At 42.6% G+C, this 23,114-nt stretch overlaps 1 protein-coding gene across 2 annotated transcripts; it reads left to right on the top strand.

The window, feature by feature from the left end:
• The first annotated feature begins 91 nt into the window (after positions 1 to 91).
• On the top strand, positions 92 to 22,899 carry NUCKS1 (nuclear casein kinase and cyclin dependent kinase substrate 1). 2 transcript variants are annotated; one of them, XM_040985535.1, is made up of 7 exons: positions 92 to 342; positions 11,647 to 11,696; positions 13,599 to 13,704; positions 17,846 to 17,901; positions 20,523 to 20,675; positions 21,436 to 21,585; positions 22,135 to 22,899. In XM_040985535.1, exons 1-7 carry the CDS (start codon positions 326 to 328, stop codon positions 22,332 to 22,334), a joined length of 732 nt encoding a protein of 243 aa, XP_040841469.1. In that variant the 5' UTR covers positions 92 to 325; the 3' UTR covers positions 22,335 to 22,899. The 2 variants fall into 2 exon arrangements, with proteins under 2 accessions (XP_040841469.1, XP_040841470.1); XM_040985536.1 differs by having other exon boundaries at positions 111 to 342; positions 21,439 to 21,585.
• Positions 22,900 to 23,114: the final 215 nt, after the last annotated feature.

The raw sequence follows: 23,114 nt of genomic DNA, 5'->3' as shown, positions 1-23,114 counted from the left end.
TCTGCGCGCATCTGGCATAAGTCGCCAATGAGCGGGCGTGTCTGGGCGGAGCGCCCAAACCCCACTGGGTTTGGTTGTCCGGTGGCTTTGGCGCATTTTCGGCTGGTTTGATTCATCCATTTTGAAGAGACGGGGGAACGGGGGGTTCGTCGGATCCAGAGCCCCAGACTCCAGGAGCAGCGGAGTTTTTGAGAAGCCGGCAGCTCGGGGTTCGGCGGCAGCGGTCGCAGCGGCCGAAGCTCGGGGGGGGTGGGGCGCCGAGCGCGCGGGGTGGGGGGGGTCCCGGGCTTTGGCTTCTCGACTCGGTCCCGTTTCGACAGCGAACATGTCTCGGCCTGTCAGGTCAGTGCGGAGTCCGAGGCCTGGAGCGGGGTGGCGGGGGCTGGGGTGGTGGCGGGGTGGCGGGGGGGGAAGGAACGGCGCCCGGAGTGGGCCCTCCCCGGAGCCACGCGCGGCGGCCTCCGCCCTGGGTCGGGGCCCGCGCGCGCCCTGGAGCGTGGGGGGCCTCGCGGGGCGCGCGGCGCGCGGGGCTGCGCGGGGGCGGCGGCGTGCCCGTGCGCGCGCCCTGCCCGCCCCGAGCCGCCGCCGCCGAGGCAGCCTCCCCCACCCGGCGCCCTGGAGCGGGCGGGGTGTCCCCGAACCCGCCCTGGGCCCGAGGGGGAGGCCGTGTGGAGTCGGCGCCCCGACGCAGGCCTGGAGCTCGGTGCGGACGGGACGCTCCTCATCCCGCGCGTCTTGCCCCCCTTTCCCGCACGTCGGACGGTCGTGGGGGCGCCGAGGGTCCCCCCCGAGGCGGGATAGGGGGTGTTGCCCTTGCAGCGGGCGGGGCGTTGGCCCCGCCTCCGGGGCCGGGCGTGGGCGGGACCCGCTTTTTTTCTCTCCCACCCCCCCTTTGGGCCAGAGTTCGGGACTGGACCCCACAAATAAGAGCCTGCGACTTTCCCCCCCACCTCTGAGTTGGGAGAGAGGGAACCCCTAAAGTTGGCTCTTTGGTCCCCGGCTGGAAGTGGCCTGGCGCGGGGACATGGCCCAGGGAGGTGCGGGTTAACGGCGCGACCTAAATCCCGTGAGGTTCTCGTTCCACGCGTACACGTCGCCCGCTATTTTTGTCACCCCGTCCTTCCCCCTCTGCGAGCGACTTTAACGATCCTGGGGCTTCGAGCACTAAACGCTCGGACTCGTCTCTGGATTCCGACGGGTTGGCGCGGCCCCCGCGGCCATGGACGCGCCCAGCGCAGCCCGGGGCCGCGGGGTGGAATGCGCCCGTTCGCGGGGGTGTGGCCTCGGCGCCGGCACGCGGGCTCGGCCAGCACGGGCCGCTTTGAATGGACGGCGCTGGGCGCTCCGCGGAGTATTTTCTAAAGAGCTACAAGGTTTCTTTCGACACTAGTTGAACAGTTGTCGCTTCCCTGTCGTCATTCCAAGTGTTGTGGAAATGGAAGTTCCTTAGGAGTTTGGGAGCCCGGGAAGTTTTAGTCCTCACGGTTCTGTCCCCTGACTGTCGTGCAAGGTGGCGGCGGTGGTTTGCGACTTGAAAAGCTGCGCTGGGGTGGGGTAAGGGGAGAGAGCCGGCTCCTCCTGCCTTTCTCCAGCCCCTTGGATAACTTGGCCATCTCCCGAGAAAGGTGTCGTTGGCAACGGCATGCCTGTCTCCTGTTAGGGTGTACACTCGCTCGTGGCACTGAGAACGCACAATTGTATCCAGTCGTTTTCTTTAGGGTCGGTAAAAATGACTCTTGCAATAAAGATTTCTTTTCTCTGGATTGGCTGTTTGGTCTCCTGGGAGCAATTACTGTATGGGGAAATTGTTTTTCTCTACCTTTGGGACTCAAGTTTTGACTTATTTTACTGTAGTGACTTTCTTATTTTCGTTATTCATTTATGTTCCCAGGTTGAGACTGGAACATGGACAGAACTTTTTGCTGTAAAACGTGGATTTTAAAAGGCAAATAATGTGGAAGAATCTTTTAATAAATAAATGCTAGCCATTTTTTGGAGACAGTAGGGTTTCTGCACAATTTTAAAAATGTTAATTTTAACCTTGTTTGTTGCCTCTAATTGAAGGATGAAGTTAATTTCAGTGCAACTTGGTTCCTGATTATATTTTAGTGATGATGAAGTTTCTGTAACTAATTTTTTAGTCTTTTTTATATACTCGTGACCAATAATAAAATCAGAAATGATTAAACTTGAGTTTGGTGTTTTGTTAAATTTTGCAATAAAAAGACCTGGCTCCTTAGGAAAACGGTGTTTCAGAGTGGAATTGAAGAGTCTGTGTTACCAAGAGGGTTTTAACACCCAAAAAAAAGACATTGGCTTGATTTTTGGAATAATGAGCTTGTTTGTTTAATGTCTGTATGAAAGGTAGAGAGCTCTTCCATCCGCTGGTTCACTCCCCTTGTGCTCCCAACAGCTGGATTTCGGCCAGACCTCAGCCCAGAGCCTGGAACTCCCACGTGGGTGGCAGGGATCCAGGAGTTTGTGCCGTCATCCACTGCCTGCAGGTGCTTGAGAGGAAAGCTGGATTGGAAGCCAAGTAATCAGGACTTAAGCAGGCCCTCCAGCGCAACACGTAGGCCTCCCAGGCAGCAGCTTAGCTTGCTGTGCCACAGCCCCGCTGATCAGTTTTTCAGGAACAAATATGTTGGAAAATGCCAGTGTTGCGGCAGTAGTTCTAAGGTATTTTTCTGTTCTTAGACCTGTATATAGTTTTTCAGTTTCACTGATATCCAATTTTACCATAAATATTTATTTTTGTGTTACAAGGAATTTGAAAATTCAAAGGGTGTTTTTGAAATGTACTAATGATACCTGCAGACCAAGCTCCAGGTGAATCCTGTGATGGAGCAGTTGGTTGCAGCGCAGTTTCCCCTAGCCCTGGGCCTAGCATGTTAGTTACTTCATTAATTTCTTAGTAAGGCAGACTCACAGAGAAGAGACAGAGAAAGGTCTTCCATCCGCTGATTTGCTCCCCAAATGGCCACAGATGGCTGTGGCCAGGAGCCGCCTTTGGGTCTGCCACACAAGCACAGGGACCTGGATGGGAAGTGGAGCAGCCAGGACACAAACTGGTACCAATATGGGATCCTGGCCCTTGCGAGGGGAGAATTAACCTATTGAGCCGCTGTACTGGGCCCTAGCATGTTGTTTTTTTTTCCTAGCATGTTCTTCTTAAGTAACTGTCTTTAGCTTTTATAGTTCCTGACTTATGAGAGCTGAAATACCTTAGGCCTTGGATTCAAATTAATAGTATAAAATTATAGTCTTGGAGCTAGAGGAAATTTAGGCAGACTTGCTTCACAGAAGACTTAATAGGGGCCTGGGTATGAGAAGTGCCTTGCATCACACAGTACCAAGTATACCACGATTGGGTCTAAACTAGAGGAGTTTGTTTAAAGATTTATTTTTATTTGAAAGGCAGATTTTAGAGGGAAGAGATGGTAGAACAGGTCTTTCATCCTCTGGCTAACTCCCCAACTGGCCACAATGCCAGAGCTGACCCAATCAGGAGCTTCTTGTAGATCTCACACATGGGTGCAGGGTCCCAAGTACTTGAGTCATCCTCCACTACCTTCCCAGGCCTAAAACAGGGAGCTGGATCGGAAGTGAGGCAGTCAGAGCACAAACCATCGCCCATATTGGATACTGGGGTCACAGGGCAAAGATTAGCACGCTGCACCACTGTACTGGGCCCTTAGATTTCTTATTCCAGTCCTCGTCCTATTCTCCCAACTCATAACCCTTTACTTTCTGTCTGGGAAGTATTTTCAGGGTTGAACAAATCGCACACAGTGTGGCATTTCTACCTTGTCAGAATTTGCTCAGACCTCAGGAAAGGAAGCAAGCCTGGGGAACTGACTGGCTTGCCCAAACTAACTAGAAACCAGTTTTCTTGGAATCTCACCTGGTGTAGTCAGATCCTTTCCCTTACTTGGAGCGATCCAAGTCACATCCATCTAGCGCTCCTCTTCTTCGTACCTTGCAGGTGCTTGGTAGCTTGTTTTTCGTGTAATACTTGAGACTGCAAGGAACTTGTGCTGTTGAAAGGAGGGTGATGGGAGATTAGACATGTTTTTGTGAGAATAAACAGCTTTCCGAAGAGTCCACATTGCTTTCTTTCAAATAACTGTATGCTGTTGTCTCTAGACTAAAACTTAACTACCGAACACTTTCAAAAGTCAACAGTTAAAGGGCAAAGTCAGAAACCCCTGGGCATTCAGGGTAGTGCAAGGAGACATGCTTAGTTTCCTAGGAAATAGAGTTATGGCTCAGCCTGGCTCCTTTATATTTCTTAAATTTTCAGTACATTTTAATATTTACATGTCAAGTTCCTCTAGAAAGAATCCCTTTTGTGGACTTGGCCTTCAAAGACATGCTACCAAAGATAACACGCAGTAATTTATAAAGTGAATAATGGCAGGGAGTTGATTTTGTGAAAACCTTAAAGCATTCACCTTTTGTTGACCTTCATGTAATTAGCTATGCTAAATAGAGTGCTTAAAACGCAGTTTTCAGAGTAGCATACCAAACATCTTTAAAGAAAATTCAGTGAATTTGTGAAATTCTATGTTTGGGACTTTTTTTTTTTTTTACATCTGTATAACATTTAAAAATGGAGCTTAAAGAATATGTTTAGAAGTTATACACATAAAAGGTGTGAACCGGATTTCCCGAGTGCAAAGCTAGCCTTCGTTCACAGTGCCATGCTTGCTTAATCTTTGGCATGAAGATGGCTAAGTGTTTGCTCATTTAGCAGTTTATACAGTGGCGAGTACATTCTTTATGTACATGTTTCTATGGAAAATATCTTAGAACACCCAGACCAAAAGGTTTCCTGAGCACTTTTGTCCAATGTTTAAAGTCATTGGAGATAACTTTTTAAAAATGATTTATTTTTTATTGGAATGTCAGATATACAGCGAGGAAAAGAGACATAGAAGAAGATCCTCTGTTGATTCATTCCCTAAGCGGCCGCAACGGCCAGAGCTGAGGCAAGTCAGGAGCCTGGAGCTTCTGTGACTCCCACTCCACGGCAGGTAACATGTTGGGCAGCGAGGCTGCCAATATTAGAACCAGCACCCATATGGGATCCCGGCGCATTCAAGTAGCCAGCGAATCCCGGTAGCCACTAGGCTACCACACCAGGCCCAAAGATAACTTTTTAAATGGAAAGTATTACATAAAGGGCCCAGTGCTATGGCCTACTAGCAAAATCCTCGCCTTATACAGGATCCCACGTAGGTGGTCGGTTCATGTCCCAGCTGCTTCATTTCCCATTCAGCTCCCTGCTTGTGGCTTCTGAGGGCAGCAGAGGATGGCCCAAAGCTTTTGGACCCTGGCTAACTTAGGAGACCTGTAGGAAGCTCCTAACTTTGGATCAACTCAGCTCCAGGCATTTTGGCCACTTGGGGAGTTAACAAGTAAACAGAAGATCTTTCTGTAAATCTGTCTTTCCAATAAAAACAAATAAATCATTTTAAAGTGTTAAGTTAAAAACAGCTTCAGAGGTTAATTCTGGGTTTCTGAGTTTACCAGTAATAACTTTGAATCCAACGAACCAAAGTAGAGGTAATAGGAGGCTGGAATTGAGAGTGCAGTGTTGGCCCCTCTCCTGTCCTTCAGATCCATGGAGACTTTTCCAGTCTCTTACGGGTCCACATCCCTAGTTTTGAACCTAGTTCAAGAACTTAAGGTGCAAATATAGCGTATGCTAGTGTGCCATATAGGCATATGACATGTGCAGTATGTAATCTTGTAATCAGTCATGTTAGTATCAAATGCATTTTCACACTAAGGTAATGAAAAGAAAAGGTTTCACACATAGGTCAAGTTTTGCCATCATCACGCAAAGGGCCTGCAAAAAGTTCTGGAAAATGCATATTATGAAAATTAAGTTGATTTTGACTTTTTTTTTAAAAAGATTTTATTTATTTTTATTACAAAGTCAGATATAGAGAGAGGAGGAGAGACAGAGAAGATCCTGCATCCGATGATTCACTCCCCAAGTGAGCACAATGGTGCTGCGCCGGTCCAAAGCCAGGAGCCAGGAACTTTTTTCCCAGTCTCCCATGCGGGCGCAGGGTCCCAAGGCTTTGGGCCATCCTCGACTGCTTTCCCAGGCCACAAGCAGGGAGCTGGATGGGAAGCGGAGCTGCCGGGATTAGAACTGGTGCCCATATGGGATCCCAGTGGGTTCAAGGTGAGGACTTTAGCGCTAGGCCACGCCACTGGGCCCTGATTTTGACTTTTTTTGCACCAAAGCATCTTTTCTGCTTTCAACAGACTTGTTGAAATACCTTTGGATGAAATAGGGAAAAAGGTTTATTTTCAGAACTTTATAGATTCCCAAATTGGTATTTGAGATTGTACACCTTGGCATACAAGCGTTAATTAAAATCTCCAGAATCACTAGGCCTGTCACTTAGGGACTGTTCGCTTCCAACAACTCGGGCAGGTTTTCACATGTGTGTTTCACAATCAGGCATTAACTGTTCAAGGAAGGTCACCATGGCCTCATTTTCGTGAGACCTGAGATTTTTCTGAATTAGTTTTCATGGCTCGCCAGTGAGAGAAGCAGGCATTTAATACAAATGTGAGTATCTTGAAGAGCTGGCGTGGTCTTCCCCAGGTGTGTGATGTCTCACTGTTACTCTTTCTTTATTTAAAGATTTTTCTTTTTTTAAATTTTTATTGTAAAGTTAGATACACAGAGAGGAAGATCTGTTTAAATCAATAGTCCTCATGCTCTTGGCTTCCAGGGAAGTTATCTTAACATTTGATTCCATTTTGTTTTTAAAACAAGTGATTTTGGAGATAAGCAGGTTTCTTTAATGCAAAACTTACTGCTAATCATGCTTTATCATTCCTGTACATATTAAACAGGTTTATTTTAACGTGAACTTATAAGACAGTTTACTTTTCTTGTAAAATGCTTTCAGTTTAAAAACTCTTCTTGGGCCCGGCGGCATGGCCTAGCAGCTCAAGTCCTCACCTCGAATGCACTGGGATCCCATATGGGCGCCAGTTCCAATCCCGGCAGCTCCACTTCCCATCCAGCTCCCTGCTTGTGGCCTGGGAAAGCAGTTGAGGACAGCCCAAAGCTTTGAGACCCTGCACCTGTATGGGAGACCAGGAAGAAGTTTCTGGACCCTGGCTTTGGATCGGCATAGCATTGGCTGTTGTGCTCACTTGAGGAGTGAATCATTGGATGCAGGAAGATCTCTGTCTCTCCTCCTCTCTGTATATCTGACTTTCCAATAAGTAAATAAATCTTTAAAATATATATATATAGAGAGAGACTTATTTTATTGGAAAGGCAAAGTTGCAGAGAGAAAAGATCTTCTGTTCGCTTGTTAACTTCCCAAATGGCCACAACAGCCAGAGCTGAGCCAGTCTGAACCCAGGAGCCAGGAGCTTCTTCCGGGTCACAAGGCTTTGGGCCATCCTCTGCTGCTCTCCCAGGCTACAAGCAGGGAGCTTGATAGGAAGTGGAGCAGCCAGGACATGAACTGGCATTCATATGGGATGCCATGCTTGGAGGTGGAGAATTAGCCATTGAGCCAATGTGCTAGCCCCTCAACTAAGTAATTTTTACAAAATATTTTTTAAAGCGTTTTAACTTCATTCATGTAATGAAATTTTATGTTGGCCTCCCTGTTCTTGTTAGTGATACTTGCTTTATTCTAAAGAGCTATTGTGCTTTGATATTTGATATTTAAGCAGTGATGTTTTGAGAAATATAGTGTGTTTTCTGTTAAAAATGAAGCTTTCTGTGCATGGGGCTTAAAAATATTAAGTGCTGAGCCTTTATCCTAGTATATCTTTGCAATTTCCAATTTTGCTAGCAACATGTTCATTTTTAAAAATCTATTTGAACCGTAAATAAGGCACATCTTTTAAACATAACCCTCATTTTATGATACAAAAATCAGCAATGTTTTTTCAGTTTGCTATTGGTTCAGTCCATGGATACCTTAACCCACAGATTGGAAGGGCTGACTTTGTAGAACTAGAGTGCTATTTAGGGTGAGTGTTAGAAGGAAGGCAATAATATAGGAAATGAACCAACTTACTGTCAAGCATTATATGAATTAGTGCAAATGACTCTCGTTTTGTGTAGATGACTGTGTTTTTGACTAGTTACCCTGAGGACAGTTTCTATACTCACACTTTAGTTTTGACATTATGCAAGGAGTTCTGATCATTCTGGTTATTGTCAAACCTTGAAAGTTAAAATATTTGCTGATTCAAAGGAAGAAATGAACTTCAGTTTAAAATTGAAATATACTTTTTTACATAAATTGGCCAATGTAGGATTTCTTTACTTGTGTTGAAAAGTCTCTATTGAGTAGTATTTTTAATCTTATTAAATTTAAAGTAGCAAAGTGTCTCTATAGAAGAAAGGAATTCTTTGTCCTGAGAGTTATCAGTTAGACTGTGGAAGTACCTGTGTTCTAGCCCTTCTCCTTGCCTTGTAGCCTTTTCCTCACTGTTCTTCAGCCAGGGCTAAGTTGCTGCTCCATTAGCTTCATTTCTTGGGTTCAGTAACCCTGTAAGGAAGCAACAATCCCTTGGCCACAAAAGGCACACTTTACCTGAGCAGACATGAAAAATGGGTAATTATAGATTATTAGTAAAGAACTCAGGTTACTTAGGGGCTGAGGTGTCTGATCTGAGAGGAAGTGATGTGGACAGCACTCTAGGATAGGGAACAGCAGGACCAGATGGTTACCAACAGAAAGACTAAAGGAATTATAAATGTCCTGGGTTGCTTGGGTAAGTGGCTACAAGACTAATGGGAGATTGGGCATTAATTCTTTTAAAAATTAAGCTTCTACATAACTTGGCCCTAAGAACATTCAAGTGCCTACTTTACCTCATTCTGTACCAGAACTGTGGCTGTAAGTAAAACATGATTATTTTGTCATGGTACTTGGGTCTGTGACCCCAAAAATGGTATAGGGGTAAGTGGGAGGTGTGTGCAAGGAGTGCTGTTTACAGTAGGAAATACAGTATTTGGGGCTCAATGTGATAACCTAATAGCTAAATCCTCACCTTGCAACCACTAGTATCAGATATTTGTGTCCTGGCTGCTCCACTTCTCATCCAGCTCCCTGCCTGGGAAAGCAGTCGAGGATGGTCCAAAGCTTTGGGACCCTGCACCCGTGTGAAAGAGCTAGAAGAAGCTCCCGGCTTTTGGCCGCTTAGGGACTGAACCAGCTGATGGAAGAGCTTTCATTCTGTATATCCTTCTCTGTAATTCTGGCTTTCCAATAAAAATAAATCTTTTTAAAAATACAATATTTTCCATTAGTAAATTTTGTAGAATTTTTTTAGATCTGTTAGGCAGCTTAGTTTGTTGATTCCAGCAGGAATGACCTAGTACCAGCACCCAAGATTCCAAGTTACCCAAGTTTCCATATTTATTACTGCATTATACCTTTGTGAAGTGTTCCCAGTGATAGTCTAAGAAAAAGCCATCATGAACAAACAAAAATGTTTTGTTTTAAGACATATTTTTATTTGAAAGAGGGAGAGGAAGAGAAATCTTTCTTCTGCTAGTTCTTCTGCTCCTCACATGGCCACAACAGCTTGAACTGTGCCAGTCGGAAGCCAGGAGTCCAGGAGCTTCTTCTGAGTCTTCCATGGGGGTGCAGAGGTCCCAGGAACCTAAGCTCCCTGCCAATGTTTTCCCAGGCTATCTACAGAGCTGATCTAAGTGGAATAGCCTAAACCCCAACTGGTGTTCATATAGGATTTCAATGGCACCACCACACTGGCCTCCTGTCTTATCCATTTGTAACTGCCTCCTAATCTACCCAGCTCTTTCTACTCTAGGTCCTTTATGAAAGTAGAATTAATAGTCATGTTTTTAAAATGGGCTTTCTTACTGGTATATCTGTATTGGTTTCTTGTGAGAGTATGTTTCAAAGTTTTGTTAGGCTATAGGAAATAATGCAAAATCCCTTAAAAAAATTCCCCTTATAAAACAGATGGTGTCACTATACCTTCTACTACTACATCTAAGACCCAAGCCACATGTTCAGAATTCCTTTCCCCATCTGTTGTCCTGGCATACTGAGCTGGAAGATGGGACTGTGGCTTGCATTCTGGCTTCCCTGTTTGATATTAGTGGTATCTTCCATAAGCTGTACAACCAGGAGTATTCTGCTCAGGTGTAAAAGGAGATGGTGGCATATATCTCTGTATCATATATTTTTTTAAAAGATTTTGTTTATTGTAAAGTCAGATATACAGAGAGGAGGACAGACAGACAGGAAGATTTTCCGTCCGATGATTCACTCCCCAAGTGACTGCAATGGTCAGTGCTGAGCTGATCCGAAACCAGGAGCCAGGAACTTCCTTCAGGTCTCCCACGCAGTTGCAGGATCCCACAGTTTTGTCCCGTCCTCGACTGACTGCTTTCCCAGGCCAAAGCAGGGAACCGGATGGGAAGCAGGGCTGCTGGGACTAGAACTGGCACCCATATGGGGATCCCGGCGCATTCATGGAGAGGACTTTAGCTGCTAGGCCATTGCGCCGAGCCTTGTTTCATATATATATATATGTATATATGTATGTGTGTGTGTGTATATATATATTTTTTTAATGAAAAAGTATTTTTGTTTTTTTCATGTATATTCAGTATATTTTTTATGTAAGGTTTTTGCAAGGATACTATCATGGAAATTTTTTGTTTGTTTCCAAAGGAGAGATTTTTAAGATGAATACAAAATTAGAATTGGAAAAATTTTTTTCAAGATACTAGTAGATGCCTTCCTGTAGGAAATACTTCAGGTCATCTTAAGTCTATGAGGTTTTCATATCTTTAGTTATATATTACATTTAAAAAATGTTTTGATGGGACTGTTTTTTGTTTCCTTTGTAAGACTTTGTGCAATTACAATTTTTGTGCATTATTATTTAACTATCTACAAGTATCTCTTACCTTGAAAAGATATTAGTAATACTTACCAGATCTACGTGTATATATATATATATATAGCAGTATGATTAAAATAATGCTTATAACTTTGGCTTGTAAATGTGTCTAATGGATGTGGCATTTGGTTCATTTTGCTGATTTGTGTGTATTATTGGGGAGGTGATTTTTGTGCGGAAAATAGTATTTGAGTTATCACTGAGAATCAATATGAGGACTGTAGCTCAAAACACTTTAGATTTAAGCTCTCCTTTCCTACAAGTGTGAAGTGTGAAGTGCTTTGACTGAAGTGGAAACTATGAAAAAAAAGTAATCCTCAGAGGCCAGTGTCCATCCTTATGGTGAAAATGCCAGCTGGGCTGCTCATGCGCCATGTCGGAGTGCCTGAGAGGCTGGCCCCGCTCCTCCTCATGCCCTCTTGGAAGGTAGCCGGAGCTGGCAGCTCCAGGGGCCGCAGTTTCAGGGGCTGTAGCCCCACCCCGCGGGGGAGGCCTGTGTGCAGTTCTTGGATCCTGGCTCCACCTGACCTAGTCCTGGGTGTTTGAAGAGTGAGCTTAGTGGATAGAATCTTGTTCTCCTTTGTGTCTCAAGTGATTCCTAAGATAATTTTTTTCAATGTTCTAATTCTGTTTATAAAACAAAGTTGTTCTGATAGAAAAAGCCTACATTTTAAAAGTTGTAATTAAAATCTCTTCTTTTTACAGAAATAGGAAGGTTGTTGACTATTCGCAGTTTCAGGAGTCTGATGATGCAGGTAAGTTTTGTGATTTGAACAAATGTTAAGTTTGATCAGTAGAAGAATTGCCAGCTTGTGTAGTTTGTTCAGTGTGCTTTAGGAATAAGGTTTGTTTTTTTAACTCTTAGAATATTTTCTAAGCTGTATCAGTGTACACAAAAAGATATAAACTATGTGGATTTTAATTTGTCCTTAATAAATTGTTGATAATAAATACACTTAAGTGATTTTTTTCTTACCTTATTTTGGATTGTAAAATTTAAATAGCCAGGATCCAGCACAATGGCCTAGTGGCTAAATCCTGGCTTTGCAACCACTGGGATCACGTATGGGTTTCTGTTTGTGTCCTGGCTGCTCCACTTCCCATCTAGCTCCCTGCTTGTGGCCTGGGAAAGCAGTTGAGGATGGCCTAAATCCTTGAGACCTTGCACCCATGTAGGAGACCTGGAAGAAGCTTTAGATTGGCTCAGCTGTGGCCACCGCAGTCACTTGAGGAATGAACCAGTGGATGGAAGATCTTTCTATCTCCTTGTCTCTATATATCTGCATTTCCAATAAAATAAATTTAAAAATAAATAAATTTTAAAACAAAAGAAAATGTAGTTGAAGGTCTGCTGTAGTCTTATCCTTTACTCTGTAATATTTTTGATTTATTTGTATCATGTTACTAAAAATTAATTGAGAAATCCCTTCTAATGGTTATGATATTCCACAATTAAACTTATGTTGTGTCCAGATGTTTAGTAATAGCTGAGGCTCCAGGCTACTTCCAGTTATTTTCTATATTAGCATAGTACATGGTTTTGAAAATAATCAGCTTGTAAGATAATTTTCTTTTAGGTTTATAGGACTTTAAAATTTTTGTTTGTTTGTTTGTTTATTTATTTTTGTTTTTAAAGAGAATAGAGAGAGATTTCTATCTGCTATTTTGCTTCCCCAAAGGCCACAATGGCCAGGGCTGATCCAGGTCTAAGTCAGGAGCCCAGGAGCTTCATCTGGGTGTCTCTTGTGGATGGCAGGGGCCCATATACTTGTATTAATCTCTGCTGCTTTCCCAGAAAGGTTAGCAGGGAGCTGTGACAGAACGGAATAGCCAAGACTTCAACTGGTACTTGTACTTCTGTGTGGGATCTTGGTGTTGAAGCTAGCGGCTTAGTTTACTGTGCAGTAGTGCTAACCCCTTGTTTTGCTTTTGAAGCATAGTATTCTCAAAAGCCAGAGTTTACAAAGTATGTATTTAATACTTAATTTAGAATGAATTTCCTTGATAACAGTAATTATAAAGTTGAACTTTTATAATTATAAAAGTTTACAATTATAAATTTTCACAATAATAGGAGTTGAACTTGTTTAAAACATGCTGGTAATCCATTACTGTAGTAATTTCACATATGTTGGAACATATGGAATTTTTATGAAGCTACGGAATGATAAGAGATGCTTGCTGATATATAAATTAATATAATGCAGATTGGAAGGTAATATACAGGAGCAGAGGTTAAATAGTAGGACTGCAGTGGAAAATAATCTGAAATAGTGAAAGGGGCTGGCGTTTGGCATAGTGATTACTCTGATTGGGATACCCACAGAGCCCATTTCAGAGTGTGTGGTTCAAGTACTGGCCCTTCCTCTCAACCACCTGCCTACTAATGTGCAGCCTGGGAGGACTGTCTGGGTCTCCATCCGCCTGCATCTGTGTTTCTCTGCCTTTCACATAAAGTACAAATGAATAAATGCTTTATTAAAATGAAAGAAGCAAATCTTGCTCTTCTGACCTTTTGTTGTTGTTTGTTTATTCATAGTATACAGTGCCAGATATTCTCTGCTGATTCAGCCTCCAAGTGCCCCAACAGCCAGTTATGATTTTTAACATCTCAGAATTAAATATAGAAAATTTATTTTTTTTAATGTTCCATTTAGATGAAGATTATGGAAGAGATTCAGGCCCTCCTGCTAAGAAAATTCGATCATCTCCCCGAGAAGCTAAAAATAAGAGGCGATCTGGAAAGAATTCACAAGAAGATAGGTAAGAGGCATTGTTTTATCTTTCTGTTTTCACTGTTATTACACTGAAATGAGGGCAGTCCATGATCTCTAAATTGGTAGAATCTAAACATGCATTTGGGAAATACTAGCCCATTTAACATCTGGCATTTCTCATATTCTCAGGCTGTGCTTCTGGTCTAGAAGTGTGTTTGGATTTAATTGATCCAAGTGGTCTGCAAGAAGGCCTTTGTTACTGCCTCACACTTCTCTGAACATAACAGAAAAATGACTTAAATATGTCCTTTGTTACCTCATTATTCTGCTCTGTTTAATAATGTAATCATGTAATCTTTTTTAAAGTAACTTCATGTTATAGGCTACAGTGTGACACATCAGTGCATATATATAGCGTGTACTGATTAAAACAATCAGCATTTCCCTTTCTCTGACATTACTTATGATCTGAGGATCTAAGATTGCTGCTTCTGTTTGTTAATATAATATATGTGACTTGTCTCCCCGGTGTGCTGGGTAACACTAGGAACTTTTCTGTTGATCTAACACTGATGTTCTGTGTGCATTGTCCCATCCTCCTCCCTCTCCATCATCCCCTTCCAGCCTGTAGTAATTACCATCTAGGTGCAGGGGTTTTTGGTTTCATAAAGATTTTTATTTGCTTCAAAGGCAGTTATAATGAAGGGAAAGAGAAATCTGTTGGTTCTCTTCCAAAATAGCTGCAGTGGCCGGGACTACGCCAAGCTGAAGCTGGGAGCCTGGAGCTCCATGCAAGTCTCCCATGTGAGGGTAGGACTATCTTGTGCTGCTCTCCCAAGGAGCTGAATCGGAAACAGACTTGCCAGAACTTGAACCGGTGCCCGTGTGGGATATGGCTCAACACTGCACCACCACTCTGGCATCTCCTCCTTACCGCTGAATAATATCCCAGTTTATTTTTTCATTCATAGCACTGCCAAAAAAAGGTGGTGTAACTGGTGCCTCTTTGACACAAATGATTGTCTTTTGGATGTACCCATAGTAAGATTGCTGGATCATATGGAAGCCCTGTTTCTAGTTTTGTAAGGAGTTTCCATACTTTTTTCCATCGTGGTTAAGCTAATTCACATTTTCACCAGCAGCACATGATACTCCCTTTTTCCATATCCTTGCCTGCATTTGTTCTTTGCCTTTTAATAGTAAACATTCTAACAGATGAGGTAGCATCTCATTGTAGTTTTCTGTTGGTTTACAAACAGATTTTACAAAATGAGCTGTAATTTTAATGTCATTATGCCTTGTGTGACCAGATTTTTTCATTTGTGCCAGTGTGTTTAAAGCTTTGCACACATTTGTTATATTTTGTGTGGCATTGTTCCAGAGATTTTGGTGATGGTGAGGATGGTAAGCAGTGCCAGCGGCTTCCTTTATGTCATTGCTAAGTTCTCAGAACACCTCCGTTAGGTTAGGCGTTGTTGGGGAATTTTTGTGATTTAACCAAGGCTACCCAGCAGATAGACAAATAGATTTTGAAATCATGTCTGTTGGACCTCAAAGTCCATTTTCTAAATATTAGGTTATGCCACTTCTAAAATAATGGTGCCACAAATGAGCAGTTCAAAGAAATGAACTTTTATTTCTCAGCAGTTCGTCTCAGAAGTTTGGCACTTAGAAATCACGATAAAATATGTGCATTTATCTAGTATGTTTTATTTGCTTTTATTACTAATCTCTAATATTTTCTTAGCTAGAATGTTTTAAAAATGTGCTTTTGAGAAAAATAATACAGTACTATGCTGTTAGGAATTAAGTCTTCCAGAATTCCATTGTATATCTTTTCTGATTTTAATGGTAGTTTTTATTGAGTTCATTTACTATATTTCTCCTTGGAATGAGCTGCTTCATGATTTATTATAATATAATGTCTCCTTGATTTTATTATTCTCTTCTAAATGTGGGAATGATTGAGATGAGTGCACTTTTTATTGCCACCTGTATTTAAGTGCCTTTGGTGTTTCTTCAGAATAGTGCTGTGTTGATTTTCCTATTAGTCTTTTTATTTAAAAGAATTATTTATTTTTATTACAAAGTCAGATATACAGAGAGGAGGAGAGACAGACAGGGAGATCTTCTGTCAATGATTCACTCCCCAAGTGAGTGCAACGGCTGGTGCTGTGCCAATCTGAAGCCAGGAGGCAGGAACTTCTTTCCAGGTCTCCCATGCAGCTGAAGGGTCCCAAGGCTTTGGGCTGTCCTCAACTGCTTTCCCAGGCTTGTGACAAGCAGGGAGCTGGATGGGAAGTGAAGCTGCTGGGATTAGAACTGGCACCCATATGGGATTTTTGTGCTTTAAAGGCGAGGACCTTAACCATTAACACTATCATGCCGGGCCCAAGATAAATAAATCTTGTGATAAAAAAAAAAAGTGCCTTGGAATCAGATTGCTGATAAATAAGTTTACTTAATTTTGGGGTTTAGTAATTTGTCCTCTGAGTTTATGGGGAATACCTAAACATTATTTATAGGACTTGTTGTGTAAGCAAGAAAATACAGTTTTTAATCGTGAGTGAGTTTGACTTCAAAAACCTGACTTTGGGGGCCCAAGGTAGTAGCATGGTAAGCTGATCCTCACCCCGTGGTGGGAGTGGCCAGTTCACGTCCTGGCTGTTCCACCTCCGGTCTTGTTCTTTGCTTATGGCCTTAAGCAGCAGCGGATGGCCTGAGTCCTTGGGCCCCTGCACCTAACTGGCAGGCTGGGAAGAGGGTTTTGGCTCCCAGCTTCAAAGCAACTCAGTTTCGGCAGTTGTGGCCACCTGGGGGGTAAATTAGTGGATGGTAGACCCCCTCCTTCTGTCTCTCCTTTCTCTGCAAAATCTGCCTTTCAATTAAGTGTGACTAAATCTTTAAAAAAAAAAAAGAAAAGAAAGATATCTTGAATGTCAAAGCTTCTTAAAACCTTCAGGAGCAATCCTGAGCTCCCTTTAAAAAATCTTCTTCGTGGTACAAGGCACATTTGTATGTTCATGCTTCTAACATTGGGGAAAGAAATTTTTAGGAGATGATTGCTTTACTTTGGTTTTGTTTTTGTGTGTTTGTGTGTGTATTTTTATACTCTGCCTTATCAGTAGTAGACATTTTTTCAAATTTGTTTTACTAGAAAGAGTTATACCCTAACTTGCAACCTTGTATGGTAACCAACTTCTCTCACAGCAGTTTGGATGACCCAGACCATCACTCTGGATCCCACACCTCCAGGGGCTCCTTTACTGGAACGACGCCCCATTTCAACAGGAAGTAGCTAGAAGACCCCTACAGAAGTAGAATGTGGGATTCCAAGAGTGAGGTCTGAGACAGTCCAAGCCTGCTGAAATCTTGGCCACACCTGCAAGTGTGCACAAGCATTGCCCATCCATTTCCTAACTGGTTAAGAGGCCACCGATTGAGAACCTTTTACCTGTAGCTTGCCACCCAACAGGGAGAACTCAGGGAATGATTAAAATCCCAGACCTTTTTTCAAACCTTTGGTGTCTCTCCCTCTCTGCTTTCAAGAGGCACCCCACCTCCCAGCTCTCTCTGGAAGGTGGTTTCCCAGCTCAGGTTGTCAGTTTGCTAATAAAACTTCTCTAGGAGGAAGGAAGGAAGGAAGGAAGAAAGAAGGAAAGAAAGAAGGAAAGGAGGAAAGAAAGAATTACAGAGAAATCTTCATCCTCTGATTCAGTCCCCAAATGGCCACTGTGGCAAGAACTGAGCCGATCCAAAGCCAGGAGTCAGGAATTTCTTCAGGTTTCCCACGTGGATGCAGGGACCCAAGGACTTAGGCCATCTTTCACTGTTTTCCTAGGAAATAGCAGAGATCTGAATCAGAAAGGGAACAACTAAGACTAGAACCCATATCTATACGAGATGCTGGCACCAAAGGTGGAAAATTGTGTGCTGTACCACCATGCTGGTTGCTAGAAATTTTTTTCTTTTTAATATTCTTGTGATGTAAAAAAGCTTTAGTCCATGTTTAGATAGATTCTTTTTTTTCCTTTGAGTGTTTAGAAGCAATTTCATTTGGCATCTGCTTGAGCATGTTGTAAGTAAATAGAGAAATAAAAACTATTTTCCATGTTCTTAATCAGACATTAGATACGTATCTTCACTTAGACTTTAAGTAGCATTTACTTTTTTTCTTCACTTTACAGTGAGGATTCGGAAGAAAAAGACGTGAAGACCAAGAAGGACGATTCTCCCTCAGCAGGTAGTAAACTGTCACGAGACAGGCATAATTCTCTTCACATTTATTCTTTAGCTAGTAGGGCAGGTTGTTGATGTGCCAAGCACTGTTCGTCAACACTGTCTTCAAAGAGCCCAGTGATTCTCGCCAGTTTTGTCTTAGGGCTTATTATAGTCACCTGTGAAGCTTCTGAAAACACGTGTTCTGGGTCCTGCCCAAGAAGCCAGCTCAGGAAGTCTAGGTGGGATGTTGTGCTCTGGCTTTAGCTCCAGATCATCTCAGGTGTAGTCCAAACTCAGAGCCATTTACATGAATAAATACGAGGCATCAGATGAGTAGGACAGCATGTCTATCTCTGTGTGACCTAACACCAACAGATATGGAAGTAGTGACCAATGCAAGCAAGAAACGCAAATGTAGGTTGCTTTCAGTCCCATTCTTTTTAGCTGGGAAGTGGTTTTTTTTGAAATAACCACAGAAAAAGCTTTCTCACAAGAATTGTAATGTAGAAAATGAATGTGAATTAATGAGGAGTCTCTATAGCCAAATCCATCCTGATGTCGTTATGCACTGTAGTGGATTCTGGAATGTCATTTTCAAAAGTCAAAGAATTTGAGTCCATGTGGCTCCCGGCCACTTCATATTTGGACTGTGGTCCCCTAATTGCCTTCCTCACACTACCTTTTTGACTCAAATGTAGGGTTAAAAGAATTTCTGCTACATGTAAGACTCCGAACCGCTTTGCATTATCCTCTTTAGGCATGCAGTCTGTGTGTAAACAAGATGGTGGTGACCGTTTTCAGTAGTTAGTGAACTTGCAGTACCTGACTAACGCTGTAATTTGCCTTGTGTGCACAGATTTGCATCTCACGTGTCTGAGCTTTTTGAGCTCCTCAAGGTGACTAACTACTAATATTAAGCGCAGCCCTTAGCCAGGGAGGTTTGGGGTTATTAGATCTGCCAAGGTCAGCATTATTTGTGTGTAGAGGAGGTATGTGGCAGTAGAAGTAATGAACACTGACTAGGAATGTCTTTTGACGAGTGATAGCTAAACTTAATAGAACAACAAACCAGAAAGTCTAGCAGCCTGCCCTTTAGCCAAATTTATTCACAAATACAATTCTGTGTTGAAAGCTTTTTAAATTGGCTATAAAATATGTGAAAGTAATTTTTAAAGGTTATTTATTTGAAAGGGAGAGACAGAGAAGAAAATAATCTCTGCCCACTGATTCACTCCCCAAATGCCTGCAATAACCTGGGCTGGGCCGCACTAAAGCCAGGAGCTAGGAACTCGTGTACTTGGGCCTTTATCTGCTGCCTTTGAAGGTGCATTAGCAGGAAGCTGGATCAGAAATGAGAGTATCTAGGATTCAAACCAGAATTCCCATTTGGAATGCAGGTGTTTCAAGTGGCAGCTTCACCCACTGTGCTGCAAGGGCTGCCCCCAGATTAATTTTTCTTAAAAAATTGCTGAGGGGTGTTTAGTTAATTGTCCTAAACATGTGCTTTAGAGACTTTCCTCAGTTCTCTTCCAATTGAAATAGTTGTAGCTCAATCATTGTGAAGGGTAGTAGTTTGAAATTATTTAAGGGTTTACGTGTTTTATGTCTTGGAATAAGATCAACAGAAGGGGTTTAGCGTGGTAGCCTAGCGGCATAAAGTCCTTACCTTGCATGCACTGGGATCCCATATGGGCTCTGGTTCATGTCATGGTGGCCTTGTTTTCCATCCAGCTCTCTGTTTGTGGCCTGGGAGAGCATTGGAGGACAGCCCAGAGCCTTGAAATCCTTCACCCGCATGGGAGGCCCTAAAGATCCTGGCTTTGGATCGGCTCAGGTCCAGCCTTTATGGCCTTTTGGAGAGTGAACCAACAAATGGAAGATCTCTGTCTCTCTTCCTCTGTGTATCTGACTTACCAATAAAAAACAAACAAATTTTTCAAAAATAATTTTTGAAAGATCAATGAAAGACATTCTTTCTATTTTTAAAAAATAATTTATTTAAAAGGCAAATCATTAGAGAGGGAGAGAAGTCTGTCCTGGTTCAGACCCTAGGACTAGACCAGGCAAGAGCCGGGAGCCAGGAGCTTCATCTGGGTTACCCCCGTGAGTGGCATGGCCCCACCTGGGCCATACTCTGTGCCTTTTCTGATATATGAAGGAGCTGCACATGGAGGAAGAATAGCTGATATTTGAACCAGTACTTCAGGGTGGAATGCCAAATGTCACAAGCATCACATTAACTTGTTGTACCACATTACCAGCCCCTACTCTTTCTGCTTGCAAATATTTTTCAACTTTAACTATTGCAAAGACCATAATTTTGAAAGTAATTGAAAAATTTAGGGTGAAGTAATTTCTGAAGTTTAAAGTATGTTAGGGAACCTGTCTTCATACTTTTTCATCATTCCTCTTGCTTAAAACTACGTGCCTAAGTTTTATGTGTAATGGATAGAGTCTTACTCGAGTTTCTTTTCTGTGAACTTGAGCTGTGGTGATTGTTAAGGCTAGAGTTTATTTATTACTCTTGTAGGATGAAGTAAAGCCTCAGCTTATAGTCTGTACTTGCTACTGGGCTGGCTTTATAGATAGCTGTCAAATGCAAAATGCTTTGATCATTGCATCAAGATAACTTTGATATTACAGAGGACAGTGAAGATGAAAAAGAAGACCACAAAAATGTGCGCCAGCAGCGGCAGGCAGCATCAAAAGCAGCTTCTAAACAGAGAGAAATGCTCCTGGAAGATGTTGGCAGTGAGGAAGAGCCAGAGGAGGAAGATGAGGCACCATTCCAGGAGAGTACGTGCAGCTGGCCTATGTATTCTGATTGTTTGTGATTGCCGTTTGCAGTTCTTGGTCTTCAGGCATTTTCTAGGATGCTAAATGTTACAACCAGTACCTGAAGTGCTGATGCCCATTAGTAATTTAGGAGGGTCGGAGAGTCTCTGGATTGTTGGCGGTTCATGGAGGTTGCGTTCTAGTTGATGACATCTGTGTTCAAACACAAAATGAACAGTTAATTATTATTAGAGTTAAAATTATGCTGAGTGCTGTAATGGGGATTTGTATTGTTAACCTGCCTCCCACAAAAGAAAATAATGACAACAAAATTTAGGTGTTCCATGGATTTAGCTTAGTTATATCTGTTTTGCTTTGTGTGCAAATTTATTGTTTCATTCATTCAAAACTGGTACAAAAATCCAGTTCAGGTCAAGATGAGTTTCGTTTGGTCCTAACCAGTACTACCACATGGAACTGAAAGTTTAAGTACAAGTTATTTGGTGGATTTAGTTTTGATCCAGATTGTCTCACCTTTTTGTTTTCACGTACTCTCTGAATCAATTGGTAACTGAACCCTCACATAAGGTGAGTGCTGGAGGCAATTTGTGAATAGGCTTTGGGACAGCTCCAGCTATACTGGCGGCTCAGCTACAAATAGAATCCAGTAGTGTTTGACTCTGAAGTCTCATCCTCCCACCATTCTTAGCGCTCTTTCCCTTTGTTCACTTGGAAGGATGTATACATTAAGTTGGACGTTGAAATTCTTCTTTCCTCTCAGAAGATTCCGGCAGTGATGAAGATTTCCTAATGGAAGACGATGATGACAGTGACTATGGCAGTTCAAAAAAGAAAAACAAAAAGATGGTTAAGAAGTCCAAACCTGAGAGAAAAGAAAAGAAAATGCCCAAACCCAGACTAAAGGCCACAGGTAAGCTTTGCAGAAGTGAAATCGAATTCCTGCTTTCACGCGGATGTTGAGGCACAAGATGTGAGGCTACTGCATGGGATGGATGCCCACATTCCTATCGGAGTGCCAGTGCAATTCCTGGATTCTCTGGTTTTGATCAAGCTTCCTTCCTACCAGTGCGCCAAAGAGGCTGTAGATGGTGACTTAGGTTTTGGGTCACTACGTAAGGGAGACCTAGATAGAGTTTCTGACTCCTGGTTTCAGCCTGACCTTGCCCTGGCTGTTACAGGCATTTATGTGAGTAAACCAGCAGTTGGAAGATCTGTGTCTTTCTATCTTTGTCATTCTGCCATTTCAAATAAATAAAAATGAAATAAATTGCTGTTTTAAAAATTTCAAGAGCCAGGGCCTAGCGTGATGGCTCAGTGGCTGAATCCTCACATTTAGAGTGCCAGGATCTAATATGGGCACTGGTTTGTGTCCTGGCTGTTCCATTTCCCATCCAACTCCTATTTTTGTTGGACTTTTTCTCTTGCCTTCCCCAAAATCTTTTCCTTTTTTTCCTTTCAGTGACACCAAGTCCAGTGAAAGGCAAAGGGAAAGTGGGCCGCCCCACAGCTTCAAAGGCATCAAAGGAAAAGACTCCTTCTCCCAAAGAAGAAGATGAGGAACCAGAAAGCCCCCCTGAGAAGAAAACATCAGCAAGCCCCCCACCCGAGAAGTCAGGGGATGAAGGGTCTGAAGATGAAGCCCAGTCTGGGGAAGATTAAAAGTGATGGTGGTTGGGGGAGAGATTTTATTAAAAAAGAAAAAAGAAAAAAAAGATAAAGAGAGGGGGGAAGAGAACCTACTTAAGAAAACGTGGTTTTGGCAATGGCTTGACTCTTGGGCTTTCATGCTTTCCTCCATGTGGTGGAATTCTCAGTCTCTTTTTCTCCCTTCTTTCTAAGAAAACCATTGTATGTTTAAGTTACCTTTTGATCTATGGGTTTTCTCTTTGCCACTCTGCCCCTTTCCAATGAAAGCCATGTCAAATTAATCACTGGATTGACTGCTTCATCTTTTTATTTTTAAAGGAAGGTTTGTCACAGTTGTAAAGCAATAAGATTTGAGATAAACACTATGGAAACTGCTTTTTCTAAACTATCTGAAGTTGAACATAAACAAAAAAAAGGTTCAAGTGAAAAATGATGGACTTTTCAAAACATCAGCTGTCATCTATTCGAAGATGGTGTGTCTGTGAAAACAAGTATGATTGTCTTGGAAATCATGACTTGACATGTCCCCTGATGAGGCAGGGATGAGATAAAGATGAATTCTGAATTATTACTAAAAGTACTCCTATTTTTTACCTTGGGGCGGGGGGAGGGAAATGGACTTCCCTGGCCTTATTTGAGGGTGTGGGTTTTCTTTTTTATTCCATCATTAGTAATCTCGAAGAGACATGGAGCCAGTGATCCTTTGAGCTCGCTCTAGTCCTTAGGGAGCTTAAATTATGAAATCAGGGGCCGCCAAAACTGAAATCACTCTTGATTTCTTATTTCATTCTC

The sequence above is a fragment of the Ochotona curzoniae genome, unplaced genomic scaffold (genome assembly GCF_017591425.1).
Source record: "Ochotona curzoniae isolate NIBS_2020 unplaced genomic scaffold, NIBS_Ocur_1.0 contig_430, whole genome shotgun sequence".
Taxonomy (NCBI): domain Eukaryota; kingdom Metazoa; phylum Chordata; class Mammalia; order Lagomorpha; family Ochotonidae; genus Ochotona; species Ochotona curzoniae.
The sequence above is the reverse complement of the archived record's forward strand: the minus strand, read 5'-3'. Positions and strand labels throughout refer to the sequence as shown.